We start from the raw sequence: 17,404 nt of genomic DNA on the forward strand, positions 1-17,404 counted from the left end.
CTCGGGGGTCAGGTCCTGATTTGGACCCTCCAAATCGTGCCACCAATGTGAGAGCCGGGTCCTGCAAACCCCCCGTTGAGGTCGGGGAACCTGAGTCCTAGAGAAGGAGGCGGCGCGTGCTGGAGCGCAGGGTCGCGGCCCTCACGCCCCTGGGCGGGGCTCTGGCCCCGACTCCGCCCCGCTGGGCCGGCCGAGGGGAGGGTGCAGGGCCCGGCGGCGGCGAGCGGGCCACTCGGTCCAGGTCCCGCGAGCTGCGCGGACTATGGAGCCTGTGTCGCTGCAGGACTACGTGCGCGCCCTGGACCCCGCCTCCCTGCCGCGAGTACTGCGGGTCTGCTCGGGTGTCTACTTCCAGGGTGAGTGAAGGGCCGAGACCCCTCCGACCTCCCGGCCCCGCCGCGGACTGGGTTCTCTCTGCCAGGGCGTTAGAAACCCGGGACGCTGTGCTCGGGTTTCGAATCCCGAAGCTGCCGCTGCCCAAACTGTGTGCTCTGGGGCTACCCTGCAACTTCTTGGGGACACGATTTTTTGCTTCTGAAGGGGGTTGGCTGACCCCGGTGATGGGACTTCAATGAGCACAGATACTCAGGTGGGTGGAACCGAACCAAGCTGGGGTGGAACGGCGGTGCGCAGTGCTTGAGGTCGGACTCTGTGGGGTCGCAGCCCTAGGATGTTGGCGACGCCGAGCTTGATTCTGAAGCGACAGGTCAGCTTTCCCCTACATGTGACCTCCCATTCCTTCCCCCTCGACACCCGTCTACGCGGCCTTCCTTCAATCCCTCCATCCCGTCTTTGCTCTCTGCTTGGCTGCTTGGCAATGGATAGTATTTGACCTGATCAGCTCTTCAGGTCTCAGCTTAAATGACTCCTCCTCCAGGGAGTCTTCCTGGGTCTCTGCTCCTTGCCTGAAAAGGATTGACAGGCCATGAAGGGACAGGTGGCTGCTCTGAGGGTTAGGGAGGAGCTGTGGGCAACTGAGTGGGGAAGTGGGGGGTGGAGGAGAGAGGGAAGCTAGAGTCTGGGTGGGCTGGTGGGAGGCTACTTCCTTAGAGGGCAAACTTCACACCAGTACCCTGCCCATCCTGTTCCCTCCACCCTCTCCCTTGTTCTGCACCACAGATCAAGAGTGATACATGCTGGAGGGCCCCTCACGGGAGCAGGACAGGCCACCACACCATGGCATCTTGCCAGGCCCACTTGGGAATGTGATGGGTCTGGGTTCGAAAGCTCTTGTCTCTCTGGGGGCTTCCTGCAGGCATCTTTGCTCTATTTGCTCTCCTTCCAACATCCCCCACCGCTGTGTGTCACAATACTTGGTTTCCTCATTTTGCCTAATGAGAAGTGGTGAGAAGTGGTGGGAAGTGGCGGAAGGGGGACGGTAAGAAAAGAGCTAGATAGGGGGTGGGGGGGAGCTAGAGGAGGGCCGATGGTGATACCCGTGGGGCAGGTGGCCATGACCAACACTCAGCCACTACCACTCGACACTTGGCAGCGGTTGCTGTGTGCCAGCGGTGGAGACAAACATCCAGGGCTGAGTCTTACTCCTTTTTTTTTTTTTTTTTTGGCTGTGCTCACTGAATGCAGAAGTTTCCAGGCTAGGGATGAAACCCCTGCCACAGCAGCAAGTGCCTGGTCCTTAACCTACTGAGCCACCAGGGAACTCAGTTCTGTCTCCTACCTGATACTCTTGTGCTGCCCATTCACCCTTGCCAACCCTCAGCTTCATTGTTTAAGAAAAGAAAATTGTCCTTCCCTCCAGCAGTAGGCATGGGTCTTAAATGCAGCAGCACATCTGCAGTACTGAGCAGAGTGCCGAGCATACAGTAAGCGCTCAGCACGGGGGGGGGGGGCTGCTGCTCTTACCAGGCCCGAGGTTCTGTATTCCTAACTCTGTGTTTTATGAGCCTGTGTGTGTTTTCCTGGGGCTAGAGGTGGGATTTTCATCAGTTTCTCTGGGCTGTTGGGGAGGGCTCTGCTGGGGCTGTGCTGAGAGTGGGGTGGAGTGAGGTGGCCTTGAGGCTCGCCTACTGCATCAGCAGGATGGAGGGCCTGTGCACCAGCCTTGCATGAGAGCTCTTCATCCGGAACCTCTCATGTTCTCGACAGGAAGATGGGCTGCTTGCTTGAAGGTGGGGGCCCAGAACCCTGCCTACTGGGCCCATCCTGTTCGTGGCCTGCCACTCTCTTCTGTTCTTCCTTTAAAAAATGATTCACCTGAAAAAAAGAAAAGAAAAAAGGGGAGTTCCCATTGTGGCTCCTCGTAAACGAATCTGACGAGTATCCATGAGGGTGTGGGTTCGATCCCTGGCCTCACTCAGTGGGTTAATGATCCTGCGTTGCTTCGAGCTGCAGTGTGGGTTACAGAGGTGGTTTAGATCTGGCGTTGCTGTGGCTCTGACGTAGGCCGGCAGCTGTGGCTCCTACTTGACCCCTGGCCTGGGAACATCCATATGCTGTGCCTGCGGCCCTAAAAAAAAAAAAGAAAAAAAATTCATCCAAAGAAGGAAGCACCAGCATGGGTGTTTGGCTCTGTGGGACCTCTGGGCAGCACTGAAGCTCTCTGGGCCTGACTGTTTAGCTGTTTAATGAGGGAAACAGGATTTGCTGTGTTGTTTACTCATTCATGACTTGCTTCGAGGCTGGGATGGATCAGTCCTGCCCTGTGAGCTGAGTTCAGGAGGCGGGGGATGGGCCCACAGAGGGGTACAACCAGCATGCAAAGAAGGCAAGGGCTGCAGCGTTTTTATGCTGGCTGAGGACGGCTGAGCCAGGGTCTGTTGGGCAGGGAGGACAGGGAAGCACATTCCAGGTGCTGGAACAACACGTGCAAAGGTGCGGCAGCACCCATGGGAGAAGAGGGCAGGGGCCTCCCAGCGCTTGGCCTTTGCTGAACCGGTGAACCCGGGTCTGTGTCTCCGCAGGCTCCATCTATGAGATCTCTGGGAACGAGTGTTGCCTCTCCACAGGGGACCTGATGAAGATTACCCACATTGGCCTCCAGAAAGTGGTCTGCAAGGACCCGGAGACAGGCCAGACCATGGAACTTGCTCCCGATTTCCAGGGTAAGGCCAGCGCCTCTGTGCCTTGGGCCTGGAACCTTCCAGGCACACCCTCGGACACACTTGACCCCAGCACGAAGCCACACACCCCTCCACAATGTGTGAGAACACACGCGGCTCTCACATCCACCACTCCCCAGCACTCAGGCCCAGATGTCCTGAGTGCTCTGCCGATCCCCTGAGCTGGCGTGGCTGCCCCCTCTCTGTATCCATCTCTGCCTTTTGGCCGGGACGCTCTTTGTACTGGGTCTTTGTCCACGTGCCTGTTTCTGTGTTCGCTCACACATTCACTCACCAAACATGTATGGACACTCCGGGTGTGCCAGGCCTTGTGCTGGGGGCTGGGGGGGCGTGGGGCTTAGGATGAACTAGGTGCAGCCCTCTCTCCGGCGGGGAACTCCCAGGAAGGCAGAGATCAGGAAACAGGAGAAGTAGGCATGAGTTTAGAGAGGGCTCTGGAGGTCTTCAAGAGGGGCTTCCTGGAGGAGGTGGCACCTGAACTGGAGGAAGGATCCCAGCTGGAGGGAGTAGCATGTGCACATGTGGTGCTCCAGAAACCCCTGGAGGTGGGGGGACCATGGGCCCCGATGCTGAAGCCAGCAGCCTGGATGGAAATCCCAGCTCTGCCGGCTACTAGCTGTGGCCGTGGAGTTCCGTGGCCTCTGTGTGCTTCAGCTTCTTCCTCTTTAGTGGGGGTGATCAGGCTTGATGTGAAGATTAACTGAGTTGCATGTAGGGAGCACTTAGAAGAGGGCCAGACACAGAGGAGGCGCCCTCTGAGGGCTTGTTCTCAGTATAGTTTCCTGTGCCAGGTGAGGGCATGTGTTCCAGGTGGGGAGGTGAGCAGGAGCCAGACCACAGGGGTGGTGGGGGAAGGTCGTGTGGGAAATAGACACATTTTGGACTTTTTCGAAGGCATTGAGTAGCCCCTGAGGGTTTTAAATAGGGAAATAACAAAACCTTTGTATTTTGAGGTTTTGGGGTTTTTCTTGAGGTTTTAAAAATTTCGTTGAAATAATTGCAAGTTTACAGAAGGCTTGCTAGAACTCCTCCTGTACACCAATGATTAAACATTTTGCAACATTTGCTTCCCCCCATATATATACACATGAACATATATTACTATATATGTGAGTGTATGTGTATATATATATACATACATGTTCCCAAATATATATATATATATATATACACATTCCCAAATCATTTTAGAGTAAATTGCAGACATGATGCCCCGTTACATCTAAATATTACTCCTAATATTTGGTGTATCTCCTAAAAAACAAGGACATTCTCTCCCAAAACTGTAGCTCCAATTCAAGAAACTTACTATTGATACAATACTGCCATCTAACCCATAATCTATTCAGATTTCACAAGGTGCCCTTAATGATGTCCTTGATAGCTGGTTTTTGCCTTGATCCAGAATCCAGGAATTCCTGTTGTGGCTCAGTGGGTTAAGAATCCCAATTAACATCCAAGAGGATGCAAGTGTGATCCCTGGCCTTACTCAGTGGGTTAAGGATCTGGTGTTGGAATTCCCGTTGTGGCTCAGTGGAAACGAATCTGACTAGTAACCATGAGGACACAAGTTGGATCCCTAGCCTGTCTCAGTGGGTAAAGGATCCGGTGTTGCCGTGAGCTGTGGCATAGGTCGCAGACGCAGCTTGGATCCTGCATTGCTGTGGCTGTGGTGTAGGCTGACGGCTGTAGCTCCGATTCAACCCCTAGCCTGGGAACCTCCATATGCCGTGGGTGTGGCCCTAAAAAGAGAGAGAGAGGGGAAAAAAAGGGGGATCTGGTATTGCCGCAAGCTGCAGCATAGGTCACTGATGTGCTGTTGTTGTGGCTGTGGCATAGGCTGGCAGCTGCCACTCTGATTCAGCCCCTCGCCTAGGAGCTTCCATATGCTGAGGGTGTGGCCCTAAAAAACAAAACAAAACAAAACAAAAAATAATCCAGTCCCAGATCCCATGTGACATTTGGCCAGCCTCCTTTAGTCCCCTGCAGTCTGGGACAGTTCCTCAGCCTTCCTTTGTCTTGACATCAACTTTTTTTTTGCTTTTTTTTTTTGCTTTTTTAGGGCTGTACCCTGGCATATGGAGATTTCCAGGCTCGGGGTTGAATCGGAGCTGTAGCTGCCAGCCTATGCCACAGTCACAGCAATGCGGGATCTGAGCTGTGTCTGCAACCTACACCACAGCTCACGGCAACACCAGATCCTTAACCTACTGAGCGAGGCCAGGGATTGAACCCATGTCCTCATGGGTACTAGTTGGGTTCGTTAACTACCTGAGCCACGATGGGAACTCCCGGACATCAACATTTTTCAAGAGTCCAGGAGGTCGATACTTTTGCAGAATGTCCCTTAGACTGGGTTTGTGTGGTGTTTCCTTGAATTGATTCATTTGTGTTGAGTGTTTTGGGCAGGGAGACTTTGGAAGTGATATTATAACCAGACATGGGGCATTTTAGGCCTGTCTGGTGGCGGAGGCCATGGACAGGGTGGTGGGGGGTGGGGAGGGTTAGAGGGGGGTGAGCAGTGGGGCAGCCAGATTGGCAGATGGGATTCGGGGTAGAAGGGGTGGTCAGAGGTCATTTGGCCAGAAGCTCCTGGGTTTCTAGCTTGGGAGGGAGCAACTGAGGTGCTCACCCACCCAGGATGGGGTGATACTGCTGGTGTGTGGGGTTGCAGCACTGGTGAGGTATCTGGCGGTGAAGACGGCATATTAGAGGCAGGTGGGGTCGCAGGGTGGGTAGATGCAGTGGCATCAGTGTGTCTGTTGGGAGATGAGCGCCTGTTCTGTCGTCTTTGTGACAATCCCTGTGTCCATGCCTGTCTGTGTCCGAAGGAACTGTCCCCACCCTGCCCTTCTCTGTCCATTCACCCCGTGCACTTGCCGCCTCCCCCCTCAGCCCTGCAACCTGGTTACCCAGATGCTGGCCTTCTTGGCACCTGTCCTTGGAGGATTTTGGCTGGTTCTCTGCAGCCAGACCCGGGCATGGGATATGCAGCCCTTGGTGCGGCAAAGGCCTGCCCCATCCCAACACCCTTTTCTGTGCCCCATAGGTCTCTTCAGCCCCATCACCAGCCCCCAGAGCTATGGAACCCTGGAGGAGCTGGTCTCTGCTGCAACCCAGCATTCCAGGAAGCTTCCCATCTGCTTCATGTCAACCCACAGAATCACCACCGAGGCCAGGACGGTGACCGAGGCGCAGCCCCTCAAGCTCGAGGCTGTGGAAATGCACCACGGGACCTACTATGCCCGCTGTGTGCTGGGAACTGGAGTCCAGCAGGCTTTTCTGCACCTGCCCCTGTCCCAGAAGGGGTGCTTCTGGGAACTGAAGCTGGGGGACCCTCAGACCCTCCTCCAGGTGCTACAGGACCCGGCCCTGAGGGACGGCCCCCTCACCTGCCCCGTCCTCCCCTGGCACTTCCTGACCCTGAGGCCAGAGTATGAGGTTGAAGCCATCATGCACTGTGAGTTCCCTGGGCAGGTGGGTGGAGGCAGGGGCAGGAGGCACAGAGGGGACCCCAGGGATCTGCTCTGATGGAAGATGCCTCCCATCCCTGTGGACAGTCCAGGGATTCCAGATGGCTTACCCAGTGTACACATTGTAATGGAGTAAAGATCCCCCAGGAGTGGAAGTTAGGTGTAGAAGGAGATAGGAAAATGAGACAACTTGAATGAGGGCCCATGTACTTTATAAAACTGGGCAACACAATGGTGAGGACGAGGAAACACAATGTTACAAATTGAAGCTTTGGAGTTCCCGTTGTGGCTCAGTAGGTAAAGGACCCAACTAGGATCTATGAGGACGTGGGTTCGATCCTTGGCCTCACTCAGTGAATTAAGGATCCAGCATTGCTGTGAGCTGGGATCTAGGCCGCAGATGCAGCTTGGATCCCACATGGCTGTGGCTGTGGCATAGGTCAGCAGCTACAGCTCTGATTTGACCTCTAGCCTAGGAACCTCCATATGCTGCAGGTGTGACCCTAAAAAAAAAAAAAAAAAAAAGCAAATTGAAGCTTTGACCATTTATTTGCTCAGGAGAAATATTTTCTGTCCCTTGAGACAGCAGGATCGTTCGTGAAGGTGCTCCTGACTGGAAGGGCACTGCCTGGGTGAATCCCCAGCTGTTTTCTGGGCTGGTGACTGAAAACAAAGAATTTGGTGAGACGGAGGCAGAAGCTGGTCAGGTCCGGTGTCAGAGGCCAAGCTGGAGCAGAGGTAGAAGAATGGATGCCTAGGACCTCCTCCCTGGAGGACAGAGGACTTGTGGTTCCGCTCCCTGGTGTTACCTAGAGGAGGGCAGGGTTGCTGGCAGACTCCAGAGTCAAGTTTTGATTCTTTGCTTTTTTTTTTTTTTTTTTCCTGTCTTTTTGCCTTTTCTAGGGCCACTTCCCGCAGCATATGGAGATTCCCAGGGTAGGGGTCTAATCTGATCTGTAGCCACTGGCCTATGCCAGAGCCACAGCAACTCGGGATCTGAGCGACATCTGCAACCTACACCATAGCTCACGGCAACGCTGGATCCTTAACCCACTGAGCAAGGCCAGGGATCAAATCCGCAACCTCAGGGTTCCTAGTTGGATTTGTTAACCACTGCACCATGACGGGAACTCCTCGATTCTTTGCTTTTAAAAAAAAAAAAAAAACTTTAGGAGTCCTGTTGTGGTGCAGCGGAAATGAATCTGACTAGGAACCATGAGGTTGCAGGTTTGATCCCTGGCCTCACTCAGTGGGTTAAGGATCCTGCATTGCTGTGAGCTGTGGCGTAGGTTGATGGCTACAGCTCTGATTTGACCCCTAGCCTGGGAACCTCCATATACTGCGGGTGTGGCCCTAGAAAAGATAAAAGCCAAAAAAAAAAAAGAAAAAAAAGAAAGAAAGAAAGAAAGAAAGAAAAGAAAAACCCCAAAACCAAACCAAAACAAAAACTTTAAAAACTGCTTTATGATGAAAAAATTCAAATATATACAAAAGCCGAGAGTAGCATAACAACCCCCACATCCCCATCATCCAAAATCAGAGTTGTCAACTCACAAGCTCTCTTGTTTCATCTCTCCCCACTCTGCCCCACCTGATTATTTCAATGCGGACCCCAGATATCATCTCATTTCTTTTGTAAATGATCCAAAACACATCTCTTTTTAAAGTGACTCTTCTTGGAGTTCCCTGGTCGCCTAGTGGTTAAGGATTCAGTGATGTCACTGCCGTGCTTTGGGTTCAGTCCCTGACCCGGGACCTTCTGGATGTCACAGGCATGCCCCCCCCCCAAAAAAAAATTGTGGAAGTCTCAGGGCCAGGGATTGGACCCAAGCCACAGTGGCGAACCTGAGCCACTGCAGTGACAATGCCAGATCCTTAACCTGCTGTGCCACAAGGGAACTCCAGGGTAGACTCTTTTCTATTTATTTTTTAACAAACACACAATGTCATTCTCACATCAAAAAAGGAACAATAACTCCTAGTACCACCGACTTGGAGGTAACATCCACTTGGTGTTTGAATTTCCTTTATTGTCTCATAAATTTTTTTACAGTTCATCCATATCAGGATCCACATAAGGTCCACAATATTGTTGATTGTTAGGTCTCTTAAGCCTCTCTCTCTCTCTCTTTTTTTTTTTTTTTGTCTTTTTGTCTTTTTAGGGCCATACCCTAGCATATGGAGATTCCGAGAGGCCAGGGTGGAATCGGAGCTATAGCTCCCGGCCTATAGCAACGCCAGAGCCACAGCAATGCCAGATCTGAGCTGCATCTGTGACCTACACCACAGCTCACTGCAGTGCGGAATCCTTAACCCACTGAGCAAGGCCAGGGATTGAACCCGCAATCTCATGGTTCCTAGTCAGATTTGTTTCTGCTGCACCACATTGGGAACTCCTCTTAAGCCTCTTTAATCTCTAGGTTTCTCTCCTCTTGTTTTTCTGGTAACTTACCTGTTGAAGGGACTAGGTCATTTGCACTGTAGGCTTTCTCACATTTTGGATTTTGTGGCCAGCCTCCTTGCAGTGTTACCATGTTCCTCTGTCCCCTTCACTTTCTATTGTGTCGCCCTGAGACTACGCCACATTTCAGTGATTCACTAGGAGGGCTCCCCGGATGCACTGCAGTGGAAAGACACAAAGCAGTCAGCAAAGGAAAAGGCGGAGCTTCCCAGAGTCCTCTCCTGGGGCAGTCACCCAGGACACGCTTCATTCCTCCAGCACTGAGTTGTGACAACACGTGTGAAATACCTTCTACCAGGGAAGCTCGTTGGAGACCCAGAGCCCAAGATTTTTCCTGGGCGCTGGTCACCTGGGGACCCTCTGCCTTACACGTGCCAAAATCCCAGCCTCTCAGGAAGAAAGCTGGGGTTCCGCATCAGCCACCTTGTTTGTAGGTGTGGTGAGCCACTCTTATCGGGGAAGAGTGGGCACCCTCCTAAAATCCACCTTCCCACATACCAGCCAAGGACCAAGCTTGAGGGCGGGCAGGGCTTTCTAGAGAAGGCAGTGTCAGGCCAGCTAAGTTAGCTCTTTTCTGCCCACCTGTAAATGTGCACTTAGCTCCAGCGGCCTGACTTGTGGCCAAGAAGGCATGTGGTTTCTCCTGGCCGCATGAGGTGGGGGCCAGGCATCCCCACTGAGCTGGGTCTGCCCCCAACCTGACTTTCAGCAGCAGCCCTGCCATGTGGTGTAAATCAAATAACACCATTGGAGTTCCCGACATGGTTCAGTGGTTAACGAATCCGACTAGGAACCATGAGGTTGTGGGTTCCATCCCTGGCCTTGCTCAGTGGGTTAAGGATCCGGCGTTGCTGTGAGCTGTGGTATAGGTCACAGACACAGCTCAGATCTGGCATTGCTGTGGCTGTGGTGGAGGCAGGCGGCTCTGATTAGAGCTCTGATTAGACCCCTAGCCTGGGAACCTCCTCATGCCATGGGTGTGGCCCTAAAAAAAAAGACAAAAGAACCCACCTGAGTTGGCTCCCCTGGATAAAGAGGCAATTCAGCTAATCTATAAGGCTTTTTTTTTGTTTTGTCTTTTTAGGGCTGCACTTGTGGCATATGGATGTTCCCAGGCTAGGGGTCAAATTGGAGCAGTAGCTGCTGGCCTACACCACAGCTACAACAATGCCGGATTCGAGCTGTGTCTGCAACCAACACCACAGCTCACAGCAACACCAGATCCTTAACCCACAGAGTGACGCCAGGAATCGAACCCACATCCCCATGGATACTAGTCAGATTCATTTCTGCTGAGCCACGATGGGAACTCCTATAAAGCATTTTGAAGTAAAAAACAGAATAGTATAATGAACCCACATGTGCCCACCTCCCAGCTTCAACCAATTATCAGCTCATCTGGCACAGAGCAAAATTCCAATAGTGTGACCTGCGGGAAGTCACGGCCGCTCCTCAGAGCCTCAGTGTTCTCATCTACAAAACAGGGAGAGGAGAACTTTCCTTGCTCTGTCTTCCACGTAGTGTGGCTCAGACACCGTGGGTGGGACAGTTTTCCTCATATTAGAGTTTATGCACAAGGCACTAATCAATGCCCAGAAGGGAAATTTTCCAAAATCATCAAAGTCAGTGTTTTTCTTTTCTTTTTTTTGCTTGTTAGGGCCACACCCTCCACATATGGAGGTTCCCAGGCTAGGGGTCAAATCAGAGCTGTAGCCGCCAGCCTACACCACGGCCACAGCAACGCTGGATCCAAGCCACCTCTGTGACCTATACCACAGCTCATGGCAATGCTGGATCCTTAACCCACTGATCTAGGCCAGGGATTGAACCTGCAACCTCATGGTTCTTAGATTCATTTCTGCTGTGCCACAATGGGACCTCCCACTAGAATAACTTTTTTTTTTTTTTTTTTTGCTTTTTAGAGCCGTACTCATGGCATATGGAGGTTCCCAGGTTAGGGGTTCTAATTGGAGCTACAGCTGCAGGCCTACAACACAGCTACATCAATGCCAGATCCGAGCCGTGTCTGCGACCCACACCATAGCTCACGGCAATGCTGGATCCTTAACTCGCTGAGCGAGGCCAGGGATTGAACTGGCAACCTCTTGGTTCCTAGTCAGATTCGTTTCTGCTGTGCCAGAGCAGGAACTCCTAGAATAACTTTTTAAAAAAGAAGTTGAGGAGTTCCTGTTGTGGCTCAGTGGTTAAGGAACCTGACTAGGAACCATGAGGTTGCAGGTTCGATCCCTGGCCTCGCTCAGTGGGTTAAGGATCTGGTGTTGCCCTGAGCTGTGGTGTAGATCACAGAACACGGCTTGGATCCCGAGTTGCTGTGGCTCTGGCGTAGGCTGGCAGCTACAGCTCCGATTCAACCCCTAGCCTGGGAACCTCCATATGCCGCCAGTGCCAGAAAAGACAAAAATAAATAAATAAAATAAAATAAAATAAAAAGAGGTTGAAGGACAGATGGGCAAGGAATCTGGCCTAATAGGAAAATGCTGGTAGGAAAGGTCCGCCGATCTCTGTCGGGGTGGAGGGCACACCCCTGAGCCGACCTCTCCCCCCCACAGTGCGCAGGACCATCGTCAAGATCCCCTCCACCCTGGAGGTCGACGTGGAGGACGTCACCGCCTCTTCTCAGCACATCCACTTCATCCAGCCGATGCTGCTGAGCGAGGCCCTGGCCCGGGGAGGCCCCTTCCCCCTGTCCACGGAGATCCTGGAAGTTCCAGAGGGGCCATGCCCCTTCCTCAGCCCGTGGGTGGGCTGCTTGCAGAAGGGCCAGAAGCTCTGCATCCAAGGCCTGGCCTCGCCACCCTGGCGGTTCCTGGCCTCAACGAAGGGCCGGAAGGTGCCCAGACACTTCATGATCTCCGGAGCCTACCAGGGCAAGCTGCGGCGGCGGCCAAGAGAGTTCCCCACTACCTTCGACCTCCTGGGTGCTCTCCAGCCAGGCCGGCCACTCCGGGTGGCGGTCACGAAGGACTGTGAGGTTGACGGGTTGGAGACCCCTGGCTTCACCTCCCTGGCTATGGGGGACAGGCTGGAGGTGTTGGGGACTGGCCAGGCCCTTGGGGCTCAAGAGAGGGACATAGAAGTCTTGGTGTGTCAGCGGCTGAGTGACCAGACGGGGGAGGAAGAAGAAGAGGATGGCGAGGAGGAGGACCAAGAGCAGATTCTGCTGCCCCTCTACTTCCCCGGCAGCTTCGTGGAGGAGTTGAGGGATGGCCGGCGCTACAGCCTGCAGGACCTGACCGCCCAGTTCTCGCTGCCCTGTGAGGTCAAGGTCGTAGCCAAGGACACTAGCCTCCCTGTGGACCCTCTGCCCTCCTTCCCGGGCCTGCGGCTGGAGGAGAAGATCATGGAACCCTTCTTTGTGGTCAGCCTGGACTCCAACCCTGAGATGTGCTTCGAGATCCCTCCCCGGTGGCTGGACCTGACGGTCGTGGAGGCCAAGGAGCGGCCAAGCCAGCCGGCGGGGCCCCTCCCCATCGCCACAGTGGAGGAGCTGACGGAAGCCTTCTACTATCGCCTGCGGAAGTTATCGGCCTTTGAGAGTCAAACCCCCCCGCCCAGGCCTCCGAAAAGTAAGAGCCTCGATAGGCAGAAGAAGCCGGGCAGAAAGGTGAAAGACGCACAGGTACCAACAGAACCCAAGTGGGCAGGGAGGGGCCGCCTTTTGGGATCATTCAGGTCTTGCCGTTTCTTTTCCTTTTTTTTTTTTTGCCTTTTGGGGCCGCACTGGAGGCATATGGAGGTTCCCCGGCTAGGGGTTAAGTCAGAGCTGCAGCTGCCAACCTACACCACAGCCACAGCAATGGGTGATCCGAGCTGCACCTTCGATCTCATAGCAACGCAGGATCCTTAACCCACTGAGCGAGGCCAGGGGTCGAACCTGCATCTTCATGGATACTAGTCGGATTTGTTTCCAGTGTGCCACAATGGGAATTCCTTGCCGTTTCTTTGTCTGGCATCACGTTCCTTACAGTGGTGCAGAACCTGCGGTTTATAAAATTGCATACGTTGTGCTATTATCATTCCGTCCCGACCATCCTGACTTTGGTGTGATTATCCATATTATATGGTTGAGCACATGAGGTCCCAGAGACTGAGACTCCTCTAAAGTCACAATTCAGAAATGGGGGGACCTGAACTGGAGCAGCACGCTGACTCCTAGTTCACGGCACCTCACCTCTCTGCTACCCCTGCTGTCACGCCCTTCGGGATGTTTCACCTAAATTGGTTCAGCAGCCACGTCAAACCCCTCCCCGCAGCTGTCAGAATGGCCTCCCACAGCCTTCCCTGGTCACAGGGACCTTGACCCCATCTTCGGTGGCTCCGCATCGCTCAGGGTAACACGAACCCCCTAACGTGGCCTCCAGGGCCCTTTGGAGCCGTCTTCAGTCTCACCTTCCCAGGCCCATCTTCCACCACCGCTCAGCAGCCCAGGCTGCAGCCCCAGAGAAACTTCTGATGCTTCCTCCATATGCCAGGATTCCCACCTCAGCCCTCCACACACACAGAGGCGAGGCTCCGATTTCCTTCAAGGCAGTGACGGTCCTCTCTCCTCTGCATCCACACTGCACTTCGTACTTAGCTTAGCGGTGGGGCGACGTGTGGCTTTGATTCGTTGTACTCGGACTCTGGCTAGAACGGAATTCTGTGGGGAAGGGACCTCCCATTCCCAGGCAGGCAGAGAAAATGCCAGTGAGTCTGAACAGAACCAGACCGAATCACGAGGAGGGGGAAAGAACTTTGGAGTCAGGAACGCCAAGTTCATGTCCCAGGTTACTCAATCTGTGGCCTGTACACCTTCTCCTCAGATGAACCTGGGATAACATCACTCTCAGTGCTGTTTTGCCAGCCTCCACTCGTCGGGCGCTGACTGGGGCAGGCACCTTATAGGTACTGCCCCACCCAGCTCTCAGGACGGTCCCTCTGAGGTGGGCACTGAAAGCCCTTTCTCCAGTTGAGACATCGAGAGGCACAGAGAGGTAAAGGAGTTTACCTGAGATCACACAGCTAGCAAGTGGCAGGCTGGGCAGTTGAAATTGGGTCTGAGCACAGAGCCTGAGCTCCAGCCATGTTCGGCTGAGAACAGGGGTGGAGGGGTGTGTGTGTGGGGGGGCGCACATGCATGCGTCGGGGTAGAGGGGGACGATCTGTACAAAAAGCACTTTGAAGGAGTTCCCGTTGTGGCTCAGTGGTTAACGAATCTGCCTAGCATCCATGAAGGCGCAGGTGCGATCCTTGGCCTTGCCGTGAGCTGTGCTGTAGGTCACAGACAAGGCTCGGATCCTGTGTTGCTGTGGTTGTGGCGTAGACCAGTGGCTACAGCTCCGATTTGACCCCTAGCCTGGGAACCTCCATATGCCACAGGTGCAGCCCTTTTAAAAAGAAAAGACAAAAAAAAAAGGGCTTTGCTCCAGGACTTGGAAAGACTCGCATTTTGTACCACGTGGGGAAGTAGTAGAACAGCAGTGGAAACTAAAGAAATGAACCCTGAGAGTCTCAGCCCCAGAAGGGGCTCATATCTGTGGAGCAGAGGGTAGAGCGGTTGTTTTCTGACAAAACCAAGCGTGGATGGGGGCATCTGAAACAGGCCTTGGGACAGTGCCAGAAAGACTGTGGTACAAAGAATTGACATTTCAGTCCCCGCCTTGGTTCCTGATGGTTCTGTTGGGCCCAATTCTTGCTTGTTGCCCTAGAACCAGGAACTTTCCCCTCCCCAGGCATCAGTTCGGTCCGCTGCTCCTCAGGGAGCTGTACTGTTTGCTCTTGAAAGCCCGGTGCTCGTGTGGTAGCCAGAGCAGCGGCTTGAGAGGTCACAGCCATGGTTCTGGGTCTGAACCTCGGCCGGGCCCGGGATTCCGTGTGTCAGGCCTGACGTGGCACGTTCTCTCTGAGCCTGTTTCCTCATGTGTAAACAGGGAACTGAAACGGTTCCTCAGGCACCTAAGGGATGAAAGGAGCAGATACGCATACAGCCTCTGGCACAGGCAGTTCCATCCAAGGCGTCTTCCTTCTGGGGACCGCCCCCCCTCGGGCCTGCGCTCTGTTCTGAGGCTTTGTGACTGTCTTTTTCTTCAGCAGCAGGTGTGAAGGACAACCACCAAATCCCTGCGGAAAAACGCAGGGACACCCTGTCTCTAGTCCCCAACCCTATCGTCTCTCACCCTGGCCCCTCCCTCCCCTGCCAGAGGACATTTCATGTGCTTGTAGCAACACTCTTGGGGTCCTGAGAGGCCCCACCCTGAGAAGGAAGTGGAGAGGGGAGAAGGGGAAGTCATATGCGGAGGAAGTTGCATTTCATGGACTCCGCTGCCCGGTTCTTGGGACCCTGTTGACTTCTGCTTTTTCTCCTGCTTAGTCTTTTCAGGTCTTAGAATGGCAGGAACCAGCTCTGCTGCCCAAACCCAAGACGAAGACCTTGCCAATGGTCAGAAAGGATAGGTCAAAACTGTGCAATGAGGTTTCTGGCCACAAGAAGGGCCCCAGGCCCACTCAGCCCATCAGGCAGGATACAGGTGAGTCCGCCAGTCCTGTTCGTCCTTGTCCTCCCCTCCCCCATACCACTCCTCTGCTGCTGCTTTTGCCTCTGATGGTGCAGGCCGTACCCTCCAGCGCCCTGCCCAAGGGCAGACCCTTCTGCAGTCCCAGTGGGGTATAGACCAAGTGGGGTGGCCTTGGGCTAAAGGGTCCCTACTGTCCCTCTCCCAGGAGTTCCAGGGCCCTGGCAAGGAAGAAGGGTTCATCCTCTAACATCCTTCCTTTCCCAAGGCGCATGGAGGAGTGTTTGCAAAGGGTTTAGACACAACAAATTGTGGTTTCTTTTCTTTTTTTCTGTCATTTTGCCATCTCTAGGGCCGCTCCCGCAGCATATGGAGGTTCCCAGGCTAGGGATCTAATCGGAGCCGTAGCCACCGGCCTATGCCAGAGCCACAGCAACACGGGATCCGAGCCGCGTCTGCAACCCACACCACAGCTCACGGCAACACCAGATCCTTAACCCACTGAGCAAGGCCAGGGATCGAACCCGCAACCTCATGGTTCCTAGTCGGATTTGTTAACCACTGCACCATGACGGGAACTCCAACAAATTGTGGTTTCTGGGCAGGCAAGGACCTTAGAGCATCCAGACAAAGCCCTTCCCTGTCCCCGGGGAAAGTGCCCTACGGAGGAGAAGGAACTTCTGGCCAAAGGTCCTCACTGACTTGAACTCTTTTGCAGATGATGGACATGATTATGAAGAAATACTCGAGAAATTTCCAAAAACCCTCTAGGTGCTACAGGAACCTCACTTCCTAACTGCTGCTTCTCAGGGAATCTGAGATACCAGCTAACTGTTACAAGCCTTTAGAAGACCTTGGACAAGGTCTCTCAGACCTCGGACCGCGGACAAGGAGTGGCCATGTGGGGCTGCAAGTGGGATGGACACTGCACCAGCTCCTTCTGGGTCTAGGTTCCTGCCACGGAGGGCGGGCTTTTCTGGGCCCAGACCTTGCATTTGGCTCCCTCAGCCTTGGAGCTTTGGTATTTAGTAGCCAACTGGGTTCTACTCAATCCTGTGTCCCCCATACCAGTTGTCCCACTGGTTACTGCAAAAAGGGATCCAAGACACTGGCCGCCCTGGCGATGGCAGGACTGTGCCTCCTGCCTCTCAGTAAAAGGGACTCAATCCTGACCGCACATGGCACTGGGAGCCTTTTTGAATGTTTGCTGCTCCCTGCTCCACTCTCTCCTCCCTTTCCCCCTCCCCCAGTCTGGCCCCGAGGGACCCGGACTGTCTTCCTCATGTCTGCGGCACCCAGCACAGGACACCTGTAGATGACTATCCAAGGTTACTTTAAGACCGTAGAATAAAAATGACACCTGAGCTTCTGGAAAAATAAGAGATCATCGCTTATTAAGTTATGTCTGTGTCTGACTCTTTACAAACCCCCCTCTTTTTTTTTTTCTTTTTCGGTCCCACCCTCGGCATGCGGAAGTTCCTGGGCCAGGGATTGAACCTGAGCCACAGTAACGATCCAAGCTGCTATAGTGACAATGCCGGATCCTTAACCCACTGCGCCACAGGAGAACTTCACAAACCCTATCTAAATCCTCAGTGCTCTGAGGCAGACCATAGCTTGATGTTAAAGACAGGAAATAAGCCAGTCAAGGGCCTGGGTTAGGATCCTTGCTCACCAGCTATCAGCTGTGACTTACGAGTTATTTTAACCTCTCTAAGCTTCAGTTTCTTCACATGTAAAATGAAACTAAGTTAACTACCTCAAAAGATTGTTTTAGGGATCAATGGAGAGAATATCTGAAAGCATTTAGCATAGTGCCTGGGACATCGTAAACATTCAATAAATAGGTCACTATCATTATTGCTGACCAAGATCAGA

General features: G+C 53.5%; 1 protein-coding gene across 1 annotated transcript; it reads left to right on the plus strand.

Moving 5' to 3' along the window:
• Positions 1–211: 211 nt before the first annotated feature.
• Positions 212–16,924, plus strand: THEMIS2 (thymocyte selection associated family member 2). Its single transcript, XM_047792849.1, has 6 exons — positions 212–356; positions 2,922–3,062; positions 6,130–6,540; positions 11,585–12,654; positions 15,385–15,541; positions 16,245–16,924. Exons 1-6 carry the CDS (start codon positions 263–265, stop codon positions 16,295–16,297), a joined length of 1,926 nt encoding a protein of 641 aa, XP_047648805.1. The 5' UTR covers positions 212–262; the 3' UTR covers positions 16,298–16,924.
• Positions 16,925–17,404: the final 480 nt, after the last annotated feature.

Source organism: Phacochoerus africanus, chromosome 8 (genome assembly GCF_016906955.1).
Source record: "Phacochoerus africanus isolate WHEZ1 chromosome 8, ROS_Pafr_v1, whole genome shotgun sequence".
Classification (NCBI taxonomy): domain Eukaryota; kingdom Metazoa; phylum Chordata; class Mammalia; order Artiodactyla; family Suidae; genus Phacochoerus; species Phacochoerus africanus.